The sequence below is a fragment of the Triturus cristatus genome, chromosome 3_1 (assembly GCF_964204655.1).
Source record: "Triturus cristatus chromosome 3_1, aTriCri1.1, whole genome shotgun sequence".
Lineage (NCBI taxonomy): Eukaryota > Metazoa > Chordata > Amphibia > Caudata > Salamandridae > Triturus > Triturus cristatus.
Window position 1 is genome coordinate 390,219,422 of NC_140583.1, and position 18,158 is coordinate 390,237,579.

At 42.8% G+C, this 18,158-nt stretch overlaps 1 protein-coding gene across 3 annotated transcripts in view; it reads left to right on the forward strand.

The window, feature by feature from the left end:
* The window catches only part of ATOSA (atos homolog A), a 408,075-nt gene that overhangs the window by 273,771 nt on the left and 116,146 nt on the right, over positions 1-18,158 (forward strand). For all 3 annotated transcript variants that reach the window (XM_085644168.1, XM_085644169.1, XM_085644167.1), the window contains one exon: positions 10,387-10,495. In XM_085644168.1, coding sequence (XP_085500294.1) covers positions 10,387-10,495 — 109 coding nt within the window. The remainder of the gene's footprint in view (positions 1-10,386; positions 10,496-18,158) is intronic.

Sequence of the window (18,158 nt, forward strand, 5' to 3'; positions counted from 1 at the left end):
TGTGCTTGTCTGTGAGAATGACCCCTGAAGTAAAGTTTCCCAGGGCAAACTATACCCACTTTGGGCATTTTGAGGATGGCTGAAGAATTCAGCCTCCCTTCACTTGGGCTCCGAGAGCTGGCGGTATTTGTGGGTAATGTATTAGGTTGGTCCCAGTGTACTCTCACATCTAACACTAAAGTCTAGTTTGATGCAGTGCCTGAACCCACAACAACCTGCAAAACAGATGTCTGGTATAACAGAGTGGAGCCTCAGTTACCAAACAGTGGATACATAAAAATTGTTTTGGCACTCTGCTTTCTTCATTTGAAGTGTGCCCTACACTAGCAGACCTGCCAAATAGGCTGTGACACTATAATGTCAAAAGAAGCCCACTGTGATTGGGGCCTGACTGGCTGGGAAGACAACAGAAGGGCCCTGCCCAAGTGTCCGCTAATATTTGCCTGTGACAGGGGAGGCCTCTTAAAAGTACATGCAAGGTTCACATGAAAAGCCCCTACAGAGCTGTCAAGCAGGATAAGTCATTCAAGCAGGACTTGACACTTTAATGTCAAGAAGAATCCTCCTAGCCCATTTTGCATATTCTTTCAGGTTCACTGAAATCATCTCTGCCCATTTACGTCAGCCTAATGTTTTGCTCCTGGGAACAGGTTCACACCTCATTCATGTCTGTTTAAATGCTAATTACTGGCTAGTTGAAGTGGGAGAACAAAATGAAGATTTAGTTTCTAGGGATTCAAGAAGGGCACAGGTAAATGTTTTAAAGTTACTTTTCCGTAATATGTAGAACAAATCTAACTTCATTGAATTGGATTTTAACATTCGAATAGTTTTTTAATTATTTATTATCTGGCCTAATTCTTTATTTTAATTATTTATTATTAGTCAAGTTCCTGAGATACAAGATTAGTATTCAATATTGCACCCCAGTGTTTTTCTATGGAACAGCCAAACCTGCTACAGTGAAAATAGCTTTGAGGGCATTTTCACTGTAAGGACATGGTAATCATACTGTTGGCATAAACATGTGCCTATTGGAATATGCCATATACCATAGTTTTGCCATTATGAGCACTCCTGGACTTTAATACACTCACCTTCCACCTCAACACAAAGCACTGGTTAAAGAATGGACTGTCAACATTGGGAGACTTGTTTGAACACACCATAATGCTCACAGTCCCAGTGGTGACCGAGAAATGCAGAATTGGCCTGGGCCGCTACCTGACGTACAATGAACTGACACTTCATCTAGAGACATTGGGCCAGGGTCAGACCGAACAGTACACCTCTAAAATGCTGTGACTTTTGCTACACGGGGTACGTAATGAAGGAGGTAACTCTGTTATATAACGTGCTCCTGGGGTCCCGCCTCACTGAGGACCCTGGTCTACGTGGTTAATCAGACCCTCCAGGATTTCGCGATTTCGCGATTTGCAAAATAATCGCGAAATCGGCACTTTTGTAAAAAGGCCGCGCTTTTTACAAAAGTGCCCGCGAAATCGGGGCTGGGCGGCAGAAAGATTTCAGAAGAGGAAATTCCTGCAATTAGTTAACAGCAACAATGTGCAGGCAGCAAGGGGGGCCTTTTTTTACTGTCACCTCCTGCTGCCTCCAAGATAAAGGTCAAGTTAAAGGGCCATCAGGCGGCTCCTTTTGATCAAAAGGAGTAATGTTGTTATTAGTTGAGCTCAAACAGCTGTTCTGTGGCATTTCGACATTTAGCCGCGGTCACCGTTTGCTCAATGAAAACTCTTCTGTAAATCGATTAAAGCATGATTTATTTACTAAAAACCACGAAAGTCTTCAGAATTATGCAGCAGTAAGCATAGCATTTCCCACTGTGTTTAGTATTCCTTTTGTATAGCATTCTTTCCTTTTGGAGAATTGCTGCTGTGAGTACTGCCTATCAAAGAGCAAGTGAACCAATGTCCACACTTAGCAGGCGTTGAGTAGTGTTATTTCACCGAAAATATGCTAATCATAAAAACGATTAAACCATAATTCAAAATATTTTAATTCCTTGATCTTCGTAGACAAAACGTTTTTTGATGGTGTGTGGTCAAGCAATGTGCAGTATGACGCACAATCTATTTCATTTAGAAGATGCCGCTTTCACCTTTACTGAGGAAAGTAGTTTATTATATAATGTGGTTGTGTGACATTACCATGTAATAAACACACAAACCAATAACAAGTCCAGTCAGACTCATAAAAACCTTTAGCTCAGTCCTGGCTAGCTGTGCACGTGGCCTGGAACCTCACTTAAATACAAATACAAGGAACGGAGGGGAAACAAAAGCACACAGCTTAGCAAACAAATACTCTCAGACACTTTACACATGCCTATTTGAAAGTGGAATGCTATGCTAAAACAGTTTTCTTTGATTTAAGACTGAAAAGGAATGATTTAGAGTAAAAATAAAAGTGCCGCACTAATGCCGCTAAATTTCAACTTTTGTGCCGCTAAATTTACATGTTTGTGCCGCTAAATTTGTGAATCTATGCCGCAATATCCTGGGGGGTCTGAATGGGATGCCATTGTAGGGCAGGAATTGACAGAAAGGCAGTGGGAAGGGGAGATAAAGTAGTTAAAAACAGTGTCCAGGAATCTGAAAATTAAGTATACCCAAGTCAACTACTTGCAACATACATACCTTACCTCTGTATGGTTGGACCGCATGCTCCCGGGAGTAGACCTTAATCATGTATGGTTGAACCACATGTTCCCGGGAGTAGAGCCCAAATGACCTAGATGCCACTCACAGACAGCAGATTTCCAAAACATCATTCGGTTCTGGCTCAAAATAGCAAGGTACTGGAAGGAAGTTATGACTGAGCTTATGGACAAACCCTGTGCGCAGACCTCGGAGCAATGCCTCTTGGGGCTGATACTACATACAAACAAGCATTGAAAATGCAATAGGTTTCGCCTTTGATTAAGTTAGAGCCATTTGCTTTGCTAATGGTTTTGTATAGCAAAGCAAATGGCTTTAAGTTTATCAAAGGCGAGATCTATTGCATTTTCGATGCTTGTTATTTTAGAGCGCTCTCTGTGCAGATGCTCTGCCTCTGGGCCATTAACATGCCATCTTTCTTCGTCAGTATTGCATAAGAGCTCTGGGAGCCCTTCCTTGACCCTCGGTGTGAGGATAGGCTTGCTGCTCTGACTACAACATCCAGAATGCATCTGGAATACTAATCTAGACAGCCAGCTGTTAAGGGGGTAAAAATAATTGCTCCAGAGATAGGAAGTAGTCTAAAGTGGAAGATGCTAGGACGGCCAAACACGGAGGGTGTGGAGAAAGAGGGGGCGGAGGTATAGGGAAGAGATGGGATTAGAGAGGAGAGGTTGGAGGGGAGTGGGGGAGGGATGGAGAGGACAGGACAAGAGGGAATTGGGCGGGGATGGGATAGGAAGAGAAGAGGGGAGGGGTGGGGGTAGAGGAGGAGAGTGGAGGCTAGTTAAACTTTAAGAGGGAGAGAAAGAGAAAGGTGCGAGAGAATGGGAAAGAAGGATACAGGAGAGTGAAGAGAGATGTCAAAAGATTGGGGTTAGGGATAAAATCAGATGGGGAGAGTGGTAAAAAAAGAGTAGGGCAGAAAAAAGAGGGCGTCACAGAGTGGGCAGAGGGTGCATGGGTGTGAGTCAGGGGCAAGAGGTGAGAGGGCAGTCGAAGGTGGGAGGGGAAGAGGGTCTGGAAGGAGGGGTTCTGAGTAACACAAGAAGGGGGTCTGGGGAAAGTCGCCGGCTGTTGGGGGAGAAGTGGTCGTCTGAGAGCAGAACTGGGGAGGGAGAGAACAGCTGCTTCGGAAAGAGTGAAGGGGGGGACCCTGGGGCAGAGAAGCCGAAAGTGTTTGAATGGGGCAGAGAGACTGGGCTGAGAGGGAGGGAGATGTCTGAGGCCAGGACTGTAGGGAGGGAGGAGCAGCTTGGGACCGGCGGAAGGGGCCGCGGGGCAAGAAGGAGACGGGCTAGAGAGGGGAGGAGAGGGAGAGAGGGCAATTATAACAATAACAACTGGTAGGAGAGCAAAGGACAGCACGGACACCATAGTGGATTAAATAAACATTTTAACATCTCTGGACCTCATTCTGCTTAGAGACTTTTGTTTTTTAACTTAGTGTGCATATGTACAAGAAGAGAGGCTGAAATGAGTAACGCTAAATTGTTACAGTACTTGAGCCATTAGATCACGAGATAGATGAAAAACAAAAATAAAACCATACATGGCAGTCACACAAAATCCCCCCCCACACACACACACACACAATGCCCGGTCGCCCCTGCAATCCAGTGCCGTGGGGCACATACATATGGGTGCCTGGGAGGAGTGTCTGCCCACAAAGCCTGTTTGCTCCCAGCCCCTTGCTGTGTATCTCTAAGCTTTCAGGACCCCCTTTGGGCCTCCCAGAGGGCATTGGGAATAGTCATTCCCTTGTAAGTACACAGTGTAGCTTTCTCGCAAAGCAAGTGCCCTCCACAGCAGCCTGAAACACTCAGAAGTCTTACCATAAGAGCTACTGTACTGTGGAATATCATGGTAGAGACCTTGATTTCTTGGGGCATTTACAAGTTTTAGGAGTAAAAACAAAAAACACAAAGGGATAAGAGGTGTTGCTTGTGGAGGTGGTGAAAGGATTGCTTGGAGAAGATCCCTTCATTAGCATCCTGACCACATGCTCACCTTCACAGTCTACAGTATACATGACAGTGTGCTCCCCTGCAATGGCTGCAGCTGTGATGAATGTGTCTGTGCAGGTGCTGGCTGGAAAGATTTTGTATTCGTTCCTAGGACCCTCTCCACCCCTGCTCCTCTACTCCAAAGCCATTTCATCTGTCCCTGGAGAGAAGTACCAGCTGGAGCATTGCTGAGTACAGAAGGGGCGGAGCACAACCCTCCAACGTCGGACATACTTTCACCTCTTGCAATTTCCCGAGCACAAGCACCCATGTCTCTTCGGCGCTCTTTGCACAATCACCCAAAACACTTGTATAGTGTTACTTTATGGCATGCAATAGGATCTGCTTGAGCCTCCGACACGCGTTTACAGATGAAAGCTGTGGCCATCTTAAGAATGTAAAGCCTATGCTCAATGGCAATGTATTATGAGCAGTGCGTCCTTCTTTACTCCGGTGGACTTAGGCATGTTCACACAGGCATTAGGAAGGGAGCGTGATGCCTGCAAGAAACCACGTGCACAAAAGAGGTGTCGTGCTTGAATAATTAAAATAAACGGGAAAGCTATACTGGGTGCACGAGGGGTATTGAAATGCCGTCAGCTGCTCGTTCATATGCAAACGCAAAACATCCAGATCTGCCGACTCTGCCGAACTGAGATAAGCTGTAGAAGCACCAACACAAGAGTGAAGTTGGAGGGGTACTGGGGGCGGGCAAGCACTGTTGTGTTAGGGGGAGGTGTTGAGGTGTACGTGGAGATTAAGTAACGGGCGAAGAAGATTATGCCGTCAGAGGAGCGCTAACAAAGTAACCAGTGTGTTTAAGTAAAAAACAAAAACGCGTGTGGTTGAAAATATGAGCTGCGTGCGTTTGCCACCGAAAGCTAACAAGCACAAAATTACTAACACACAGCCGAGGCACTCCAATACAAGCGCTCGCCATGACGTTTTCGTTCGCCTTTTTCTGCCGTCCCACTTGGACGGCCTCGGCCTGCAGGCGTAAAAGGTTTATTAACTTCTTTAGGGGCCATCTGTTTCGCCGCATAAAGATAACAAACCTTTTACGCCAGCAGTAAGTCAGGGCAGTCAGTCCAAGTGGGACGGCAGAAAGAGAGAAAAGAGTACGTCACACAGAGCTCTTTCCCAATGGCTGGCCACCGGTTAGCATAAACGGTGACGCCAGCCAATGGAAAAGAGGGGCGGGGCTTAATGCCCTTTACTAAAAAATCCCCATATCATTAAATCTCGCCAGCTAGACTGCAATGCGCACAGCCTACGCCAGGCGAGACCTAAAAATAATAAGGACCTTATTAAGAGTTGGCCGTCCTGTAGACCACCAAGCCAGCGGTAGCGGTCAGAACGCGGTGAGCTCAGTGGTCCGGCTGCCGTATTTTTAGTTGCCTGGATCAGCTTTGTGAAGGCCGTTGCTGGACTGCAGAGACTGCCAGCAAATTCCAGGTTCGCAGTCAGGGAAAGGCAGCTGCCATAGGATGGTACAGGGGAGCTGCACCTCTGTCCATATTAAGAGTTGCCTGATCCACGAGCGGACAGCGGCTGTCTGATCATCTGGTTCAAGGTGGTGGTGACAAAGGATTTAGGGTGCCCACTCACCCCCTTTCTCCATGTACCCCCTTCTCAGCAGGATCTCACCCGAGGATTACGAGCCCGTTTGCAGTGATTTTCAGGAGAGTCCTTTTCGAACCATATACCCATTGCCAGGACTGCCCACATATGGGCTGAACCTGATAAGGGGTGTATGGTATTTTTCTCCACATATGTCATGTATATGTGTGCATCTGACACATCTGCAGTCGAAGTACCACACAGGCATCGATGTATCTGTGAAAAATACTCACCACCGCTGCAAGAACCCGGCATCCACACCGCCAGCACCATCGTCAGGTTGAAATGCAACAGTCTTAGGACAGCCAGCGCCGTGGGCTGCTGGGGGGGTAAGTGGGTGTATGCGGTACTACGGCGGTGAGACAGCCAAGCTCATAATAAAACAATAAACATATTGCGAGACTCATAGCCATAGATGACGCTTCAGTTAAACAGAGACTCACCATGGCCTGGATATCACTGAGCTCCTTAAATGTGGGACTGTGGAATGTGATGCATGGCATAAATTTCGTGCACAGGGCCTTGGAGGCCGTCCTTCAGATACATGGGGCGATTACCTGATGGTGCTGAAGGCCAAAACAGATGATAAACTGTCCTAAAGGAAGGGTAGGGAAGGACTTGAATCTCCATGATTGGGCAGATTCTGGAGCATGACCTGAGGTGCACCATGCTCCATCTGCTTCAAGCGCCCGCGGGCGAGGATTGTAACACACACTAAGGATACCCCTTGGGCAGTACAAACACTCCCTGAAGATATAACACCAATGACTAGTACAAATATAATGAGAGGCTAGTACCTACCAGGACAGGGATTAGCGGGGACAGCACTCAGCCTCATTAGAAAGGGTCAATATTTGAGATTGCGACATTGACTAACACCTGGCTTCTTAGTTCAGTTTCCCTGATAAGGGAGAGTTGTAATGGTTTTGTTCATGTTTTGTCCTACATACTGGCCTCAGGGACATTCTGTATCTCCTGACCGAAGAAGATAGATAGGGACTATGTGCACAAGTGTATACCCTAAAGGATGGGGAGAGGTCACATACCTCAGTCATTGCTAGCACCTGAGCAGAATTGTTATCCTGTTGTGCGTATTAATGTAATGTCTGTTAATAGGCTTGTGTGCTTTTACAAACTGTGCACAATCGTTATGACCATTTCTTAAAATCAATAAAGAAATACTGGTGAAAAAAGGACATGTTAGACATTAATCTTTTACACATCCTACTTTTAAATATCAGGCATCCTGCCTTTAAGGGCAATAAAGCCTAATTAGGGGTGACATGTACGTGTATAAAAAGAAGGTTCAAGCCTGTCAAAAGGGGTTATTTTCACAGGTCAAATTTACAGTTAAAACCTGCATAGGCAGGTTACTGGTCGCAGGCTTTCAGTAATGTTTACATTATCCCTGTAGTGTATAGTGCAATCGGTGCCGCAGTCCACTTGTGGCATATTTATATTAGAGGCCCTGGCTACACCTTGGTGCCATACATTAGGGACTTATAGTTAAGTTAAATTAGGGTTATGTAATTTTCAGCATGCATGTTTCAAGGGGAGTCACAGGCACTTTACCATTGATTGGCCAGGGTAAAATGCAAGGAGTTCTACAGTCAACAGTGCCAATTAGGAATATACCAATTTAACCATATTGAAAGGAGGAGCCCAAGCACTTTACTGGGGTAAAGTTCAAAGAGTTATATAGCCAGAAAACATGGGGATCATCAAAAAGGCTTAAAAATAATGGGGTGACCATGCAGAAAGGGCACATTTCCAACATCTGGTTGTTAGATTTGTGGGGGAAATGGAAGGACGTTTTTTAATATATTAATTATAATTGTTTATTTTTAGTTTAATGTAGATATTAATTATGACAGTTATTTTATGTGTTAATTATGTAATACATTTGAATAAAATAGTAATTGTAATTTTTTATTGTTTATAGTATTGAATTTGTAAATTAGTCTACTCCATACAAGAACGGTGGCAGGGTATATCTTACTGCACAAACTACCAGTGTTTCTTATAAATAGATCAAAGAATATTCAGTGTAATTTCTAACAGTCAATGCCCACCTCCCAAAACCAGCCACCTATTATGGTTTCTAATACAACATGGAAGCACATAAATTGAGAGAGGCATTGATACAACGAAATAGTTTACACAGTCCAGAAACTGAATTCCAAATGATGTAAGCCCAATTTGGTCGGCACTTTCTAATCGTGTTTGATCTCTGTCGCAGAGTCTGAGAAACGTTACATTCAATGTGCAAATAGACTGTAGTCACTTTCCCATTCAAGGAACAGGGTGTATGGGTGCTCATTCGCCGGCCTTATCACGCGACTATCCGGCAAACTCGTGTCGCTTCAAATGTTTCAGGAACATTTGAAGCAACACAAGTTTGCCGGATCATCATTTGGAATTCCCTTTCTGGACTGTGTAAACTATTTCGTTGCCCTGAAGAAGCCCGCAACGATTGAAACGCGTTGTCTGTTTTGTACTTAATAAATGAATAAAAGGATCTACAATACCTTCTAGTGAAAGGCTGACGTTTTCTGTCATCATTGTCCTCCATCATCTGTGGGATCAAAGCCTACGAATTGTTGTTTTTGTATCCATGCCTCTCTCAATTTATGTGCTTCGAATTTGTAAATTAGTTTGTGGGTGTTGGGATTTTGGTGTTTAGTAGGTTGTGTTTGTGTGTGTGTGTGTGTATATATATATGTGTGTGTGTTGTGAGTGTATATATCTATATGTATATATATATATATATTTACGGAGACAAATACTCTTTTAAGGTTTTTATGATTAATATTTTGAGTTTTATTTTGGACTAATTTTTAATGTTTCCTTTTGTAATTATTTTATACATTTTATATTGTCAAATTTTATATATTTTATTTTACCAATGAAGTGGAAATAGTAATTTTAAGCTTTCCAATGTCCAGCTTTTCCCTATTTTAGTTTCCATTGCAGTGCGGATAGTAAATCGGACACATCCAAAGTCCAACACTTTTCCTACTGTTTTTCTTTGGAATGGGGATTTTACATTTGACCCCTACAACTGTAATTTTTTGTATGTGGCATGTTTCATTTAATTTTTTTTCCAAATTTGTTTGTGATGTGTTGTAAAGTTATTTTAGTCGATTTCTCTAATTATAATTTTGTTTTTTTTAAAGTGAAATTTATTTACATTTTTTAAAATTTTAACAATCATATTGTGTATATATATTATTTAAGGATTTCATATGTAGTGTATTTAATTATAATTTTTATTTTCTACTTTTTCATAATGGTATTTATATAATATGTTTTTTCTTTTACTTTTATTTCGAAACCTATATTTTTATCTTGTTTGTCAGTTATTAAAAACAATGTTTTTTAAGGATTTTTAAAGTAAAAATCTTTCATAGCTAATATACGGTTTAATATTACAAATCTGATATACTTGCATCTACCTATTTTGTAACAATATTTTGGTCTCCTATATTATTGTAGTTGATATTTTATCTTTTACACCCAACGTATGTAAACTGTTTTTTCATCATGATTATTTAGTGCTATTTTTATATTTTGACATTTTTGGTTAATATTTTAATGTACAATCCTTTTGACTGTGTTCTTGCTTTATCAAGAACTCCAAACAAAAATGTCTGTACACATGTATCCCACTGCTACAGCATAAATTCATGTGCACTGTAAAAGCATTATAAGCTGTTATTATGCTTATGAAATGTTCCATTTAGGTAGAATTCGTATTTACTTTTAATACATGCAAAGTAGTTTAGGGGTATGATTTTCATGAATATTGGTTATTAATCTTTCCCTTAATTTCATTGCTTCCGTCATAATAAGCAACCTTCCATATGAAAGATGGTTTACAAAAAGGATCAAATGAAGGTGGCCAGAATGAGGTCTGCAAGTTACTACAAAAATATTGTAAATGTGGTTTATTTTAGAAGACTTTGCATTTTTTTTTTTAAAGAATTATACTTCAAATATGGTGTTAAAATAGCAATATAGCATATTAAAATATACTTATGCTTTTTCACTTAATTTCTTCTTTTTTTTTTTTTTTTTTACAGTACACAGCAGTATTTAAACACACAAGATATTCCAGACAACTTTGATTCGTATTTTCTTAGTGCAAGTGCTCCACCGGTCACAAGTCTTAGTCTTCTAGGAAATTTTGAGGTAAAATCTTGGTTTTTTCAATTGTTTCAACTGGTTTTACTACAAATGCTGATTATTCAGTGAGGTTTGTTTGACTTAAAATGCATTCAGGTGATAGTTGTATGTTTAATATGCATGTCACTTTTACTGTTTATTTCACATTAAGGGTTACAACAAAGATTTAGATCTTCGAGATCCAAGTCATCGGCTCGGTCACGTAAAAAAAGAATGAAAAATCAAACCACAGCTCCTGTGTCCCACCACTCGGAGTCCCATGACACCCCATGTACCTCCAGGCCACGAACGTGGTCTCCATCATTGGAACTGTCTCTGGCCCTTGTCCTGATGTAACCCATGTTCCCAGGCCCATTAGTGATGCCACAACAGATACCGGAGTTATGAGACTCCAAGATGCCGGCGGAGAGCCTACAGGCCCTTAGGAACTGAGGTGAGCTCCATTTGTACCTCTCAACCCCTCTGTGGAGTTGACACCAACACCAGGGGAGGAGTTGATAGTTCTTTCGGACTGGTAGGCGAACCCACCACAACCCCCACCGAGGCTGTCACCACCTCGTCCTCTTGCCTGCTCCGATTCTAAGACGCTACCACAGCACTATGACATCACGGACCCAAACAATGATGAAAGCCAGGTCTACAATGATGAAAAACTATTTTTGGACCTACAGGATGGCTGAGGACTCAATGCCTTCCCTGATACTGGCTTCCATTCACCCACATCAGGACCAGCTAATGAAGAGTCTTCCTCTTCCGTAGTGGTAATAAGGAGAGCAGCAGAGGTCCTTGTTCTGACATTTTCAACCACTGAAATCAAACCCACCATCATCACTGAAGTCCTACATCCAGGACAGAAGTCATAGGAGCTTCTCCTGCCATTCAATGAAGCCATAACCGACACACTGCTGGGCACCTGGACAAAACCAGGATCTTGCTCAGTAAACTGCCAAATAGCGAGGAGACACAAACTTGCTCCAGGAAATCCTTCAACATCCTACACCAGAAAGCTTGATATTTCAGGATTTAAAAAGCAGATTAAACTCCATTGCACCAGAAAGAGAATCGCAAAATATAGAATCTTCATGCCAAATGCATGCTAGTTTTTCCCTACACTCTGTGAACTCCAGTTGCCTCCTGGGCAGATACTCTCATGCAATGTGGGAAATGGTGGTAGAGGTATCGACAGCAGTCTAGGAAGACCTCGGATGCAACCTCCAGTGTGTTATCCAGGGCAGTCAGGACACTGTGAAGTATGTTATTTGCTCAGTTCTGGACACTATCAAGTGTTTGGGTAGGGCAATCGGAACCAGTGTGGTGATTCAGCACCTTCCTAAGATTCGCTCAACTGGCTTTTTGAGGGATGTCCAACAGTCGCTAATGGATAGGCCTTTGATGTCCTACATCTCTTTGGACTCAAAGAGGGCTCCGCCTTGGAGCGTTTTCGAGGTTCACAAGGACTCAGCCCACTCCCTTGGGTTAGTAACCTTGGTATATCAGTTTCCCAAACAGTTTCACCCCTTTCAGGGCTTCAGGATAGGTTTTCAGCAGAGACCGTGTCAGTTCTTACTTCAGCAGCAGCAGGCCTCCCAAACGTTTTGAGGCAGATACAGGGGATCTGCCGCCAGCGTTCACGCTCCCATGGACAAAGATTTACCCTAATTCCCCTAACCCCTTCCCCCTGCCACCACAAAACCTCTTTAATTGGCCCATGGCAGCACAGAAACGGCAGATGGGAGGCTACATCACTTTTTACCTCCAGTGGTGGTAGAGCGGCATGTTAGATGAGAAGCTGGTCCAGATTATCCAAAATTATTATGCTCTCAGTTTCCTTCCCCACACCACAGCACCTCCCAGAGGACCGGTTGTCCATTCTACAAAGGAAATGTAATGCTCTCTTGGACAGGGGAGCCATAGAGGGGTTGCAGGCATCAGAAGTCAAATTGGTTGTTACTCCCATTACTTCTTGGTGCTAAAGAAGGACAAAGGCCTCTGCTCTAGCCTCAACCTTTTGTCCTTTGAACTTCTCCAGCTGGACCTAGGAGAGTAGATGGTAGCTGTGGAGCTGTAGGACACTTATTTCCACATTCCCATGCTATAGTCCCACAGGCGTTACCTCTGGTTTCAGGTGTCCCAGAAGCACTTTCGATGCTCTGGGCCCCACTTCAGCCTAACCAGTGCCCTTTCATGATCAGAAAAGTGATGGTGGTAGTCACGGCACATCTTCAAGAATACCCGTCTTGCTATACCTTGACAACTGGTTGCTGAAGGTGGCCTTGCCGCAAACCATTGTGAACTACCTCCAGATGACCACAGACATGGTGGCCTTGTTGGGATTTTCCTCAACACCTCAAAGTCACCCCTGACTACTTCACAGAGGCTTCCTTTCATTTGAGCCTTCTGGACACAGTTCTTTTCCGAGCCTTCCCTCCATTTCTTTGAATCCAGGATATTCTGCCTATGATCCCGATGTCTCCACCTTCAACCTGCATCTCAGTGAGAGGGTCTATGTGGCTTTTTGGCATCTGGCATCCTCCTTGTGGACTATGGCAGTTGGCACATGTGGGCTCTGCAGTGAGATCTGAAGTATCAGTGAGGTCAGCACCAAGGAAACCTGTCAGATTGTATACAGGTTTCGACAGGAACTGCAAAAGACCTGCAGTGATGACTGCTTTGCAGATTTGGGTTGCAACAGTACTTGCAATGTTGAGTATTGTCACAAGATGCATCACAATGGTACTTGTGAATAAGTTCATGCCCATAAGTGTTGACGTATTTTGCTCAGTTATGGTGGTCAGAAAGGTCATTAAAGGCAGTTTAAGTAAAGAACTGCAGTGGTGCCTGCTAGACCAGAAATTGACCCGTGGTAGCGGCACTTAGGAGAGGGGTCTGTGAACATCATGGTGGACTAACTCATCTGACGTTGCCTAGTGGATCGTAAATGGCAGATGCACTCAGGGGTGCCCTCTGGCATCTCAGCAATGGGGAGAGCCCTGGATATAATCTGTTCACCAACATAAAGTGTCCAAACTTTTGCCCACAAGCAAGCTCTCACTCTGAGATGCCTTTCGCTTTGAGTGGCGCTCGGGACTACTGTATGCCTTTCCCACCTCTACCTCTCCTACTCAGAGTTCTGAAGAAGATAAGGAAAGACTAGGCCCAAGCCAATCTAGTGACATTGACAAATGAATGTAGCGAGGGAACTCTATACTGCACTTGCTATAGTTTGCACAAAGTGTTTCAACTTGCTGCCCACCTCTATAGGTCAGTTACCCGATGACCCAACATAGAGAATTCTTTTTTTTAGATACATATTAGCAGCAACACATATAAACAAAAATTGAAAGAAAAATAAGACAATCAAGTTCACAATGATTTGGTTTTCTTTATCCTTTAGATTCTTTATTCATCTTCATACATGAACAAAAGTGCAACCAACGCGTTTCGCTTAATAACCAGCTACCATCTGTAGAGGTTTTTGTGGTTGGGAAAGGAACAGTCTTCAGGCAAATATGGTTCAAACCATCACAACTTGATGCGTAATATTCTATGCAAGGATCATCGAAAATGATTCAAGTGCATTCAAAGAAAAATTTAATCACATTAAAAATGGCTAAGACATAGTATTGACAATATTACGTACTATCTTGGATATGCAAGTCGGAAAGTGCAGCCAAAGACCAACAATAAAATAAAATTGAATATTTATAAAAGAGAATGAGGGGAAAAATACACTGAGATTGACATATAAAGGGAACAAAGGTGAAAAATCGTCCAATAAGACAATACTTTCCAGGTTTTTTTCCCAAAACAATGGAAAAACCAATCTCACATTTCATAAATAATCTTAACATGATTTCTAAGAATAGTCATGAAAGAATCCAAACAGAATTAATGTAGTGGGTTCAAGCAAAAATAGTTGCTGTCCATTAGGAACACTACCAGATGTCGAATTATAATAATAATCTACTACAGCCTCCTAGAGAAGGGAACCTCCTCCAGGGCCACAAGTGTGGAGGGGATACTCCTAGTGGAGATGCATCCTCCCGTGCTAATCATCTACCACAATAAGTACCCCACGAGCGTTTCTACACGAACTATAAAAGTTCGATGACATGGGAAAATGAAAGAGCACTTTCAACTACCACCCACTAGATTGTGCGAAAGGAAGCAATTTCTTTTGTTCTTATAACCCTCACACACTCTAGTAGTGTCATGCTTCATCATCCGATTCACCCTGACTCCTAAAAGTCAGGGTGGGCTCAATCATATGTCAGGGAGCACTTAGGAAGAAATGGCCAGGGGGTATAAAAAAAAATCCTCCTGCAGATCCCGGTATCGCTCTATTATTGGAGTCACCGGGGATATTAAAAATACAAAACACAATGTGGGTCACAAGGAGTATTATGGTCCTATGACCCTAGTGCCAACATGTTTCAGTTCGAACGAGGGCCTAAAAAGGTCCCGGACTTTCTTCAGGGCAAAAATGTCCTCCCTGCTAAATGTTGCAAAAAGGAAACTCCCTATTGCTTATATGTATAAGGGCAGAGAGCTGCTCCTTAGTGTCCCACACCCAAACCAAGATAACTTATCTTATGTCTTTAGAGGTATGCCGTACCCCATCTGTGGGAAAGTAAAAATGGAGAAAGAGACAACCATTGAAAGAATTCATACATTACAAAATCCCCAATTGTGATGTGCTCTGTACACCCAGGCTAATCGAACAGGGAGGGTGTGTAGGAGCCATGACACGTCGTAGCCATTTGTTATGTGATCTGTTAATCAATTTCTAACCGAGTCTATTGTTCTGTAATCTATTTAGTGAAGTGGCAATATGACTCGCATTCTGTCACTAATCCAAGTGAAGTGTATGACAATTATTTATTGCTTTCACTGCACCCTTCTCACTCAACACACACAAACCATCTCACACATGTCATCGCACATAAAAACATATTTGCCCAATTGCATATAGTCACCCTTACCCCAACTCGGGAGAGTGTTAGCTTCTCAGGGGACCCACAGCAGTGGGGTAGCCCTTTAGTCACACACTGATCAATTTAGTCCAGAGGAGGGAGTATAAAGAAAGGAAAAAGAGCCACTAGTTTCGTTAGGGACTCGTAAAGTCAGCTAGCATTCCATCGTACCTGTGTAGCGCAAAATGCACTGTCTGTAGTGCCGCATACTCACAACATCAAGAGTCCTGCCCCATATGTGCGCCTATTCGGTCTGTTTCCCTAGGCTTTTAGCAATATGTTGTCGGTAGCTCTTGCCTTTTGAAGTGCAGAGTCAGGAATAGTTCCGGGTAGCTGTGGGCGCATCAATGTGGACACGTCATTGCATCACATGGTGTGCGATTGAGGAGTGTAAAGCCAATGGACTATGGATTTCCAGGAAATTCCTGGGATCCGTAGTTCTAATCACCGCGGTTATGTATTGTACGTCATGATGTTCAACAAAGTTATTGGGGCGAACACCTGAATTTTAATCTTGTTATATGAAGATGTTTCAAAGTGTGCAACCCTATACATGTTTGTCAGTCATGTCGACCTAATGCAGGAAATATAGATTGATATATTAAACTATTAAAAACTTGACCGGTGTGTCAAGGGGATTGGACCCGAATATTATAGTGATCTTATAGGCCGGACAAAACTAAAATTGTCATCACAGGTTTAGCCAGATAAATATCCCAAACTAAATAGTTGAGCGTTTCTCCTAGTGATAGCAGGCAATCTAAGCAGTAGCAGTGATATTGGAAGAAATATTAACCATAGCTGCTAAGCCCACAAGAAATTCACAGGGTTATATAGTCTCTTGAATGTGCTTGGTACAGTCATAACAGTTAGAAGTGTATGTTTCACCAATTCAGCTATCTACCTGTCGAGGTACAAAACAGGCAGTCATTGTAACATCATGAATTTGTAGGCTCATTTACGGTTTAATTGGTTTCATGGAGTGGAACAATTTAATCCCTTTTCATGTATTCCTAATCTGTATACCCAACGTTGTTCTCTTTCTAATAACCTATAGGTTATATTCCCACCTCCCTTCACTTTCTCTATAATGGTCCACCTAAGATCTTGGTCAGTGTGTCCCTTCTCTAGTTAGTGAGCGGTGAGTTTAGTGACTGAATCTGATCATGCTGCGATGTTCACTAACGCGTACTTTTATTTTTCTAGTGGTCATGCCCACATACTTGAGTTGGCAGGGGCAAGTGACGAGATATATTACGTTATCAGAATTACAATTGGTGTGTGCCCGTTGTTCCCATGGAAAGTCTAGGACCAGGTGTATTTCTTTAGTAGGTTCAGTGAGCGGGCAAACCATGCAGGAGCCACACGGGTAATGACCCGTAACCGGCAGCTGGTGCCATAGAGTGACTTGGTTACTAGGTTTGGGTTTGTACGTATCTGTGTGTACCAATGTGTTCCTCAAACTTTTGTTTCTTTTAAAAGAGAACATGGGTCTGTCGAACGTGAGTTTGTTGGAGGTCAGGATAGGTCATTTGCTTATGATTTTCTTTATTGCATTTGATGAGGAATTGTAGGTGGTGACACATATGAGTGAATTGACCTCCGGCCTAGCGTTCATTTCCAGTAGTGCCTCCCTAGTTGTTACGTGACGTATTATGTGCCTGCTCTATGATCTTGTTTGGATAGGCTTTCTGTTGTAACTTGAGGGTCAATTTATCGGCCTCTTTTTTTTATGTGTCTCCAAATCAGAACAGTTTCTTTGAATCCTAAGAAACTGTCCGATTGGCAAATGTTCTTGCGGTGCCCGCGGATGTGCGCTGTCAAAGCGTAACAGACTGTTCTTATCTTTAGGTTTTGTGTATAATGAGCTCTGAAGTTTACCACCTCTGGCCAGAATGTTAATGTCTAAAAAGGACACTGTTTCATTATTAGATGTTTTTGTAAATCTGAGGTGTGGGTTAAGCATGTTTATCCATCTCGTGAACTCCACTGTGCTATTTTCATCACCCTTCCAGATGTTCAGAATATCATCTATTTACCTCCACCATCTACAGATGTTTTCTGAATATGGATTATGGGACCAGATGTGTTGGTCCTCAAAGTGGCTCATATGCAGACACTCTATACTTGGCGCGAACATGCTGCCCATGGATGTTCCATGGACCTGGAGAAATATTTGTTCCTCAAATTTGAAAAAGTTCTCCGTAAGTACTAGGTGCATGAGGTTGATAAGCCACTCAACAGGTGCGTCCCACTGCCAATCTTCATTCTGTAGTATGAGCCAGCAACACTGCATGTGTATAGTTCCAAAGTCCAAGTGGTCAATACATTAAAATAAAGTCACTACGTTCGCAAGTGAAGATGACATAAAGGATGGTCAGACTTAATCTACAAGCAATAACCAGTACCAACTAAATGTGTTTGAGTCTAAAGCCCAAGTAGTCAATACAATAGGGAAGGACCACTGCATTCCCAAATGAAGATGGCTTTAAGGGTAGTCAATCTTCTTTGACGTACAGGCGCAAAAACGATGTCCCCACCTTATTGTATGAAGTGCACCCCATCACCAAATAAAGTGTTCCGGATCAGAGTGTGATGATCTTTAACATATTCAGGATGCAATGGATTACCCTTATAAAGTGTGTGGACCTCAAGTTATCCAATATTATTTATTCATGTTAAATAAAAATATTGCT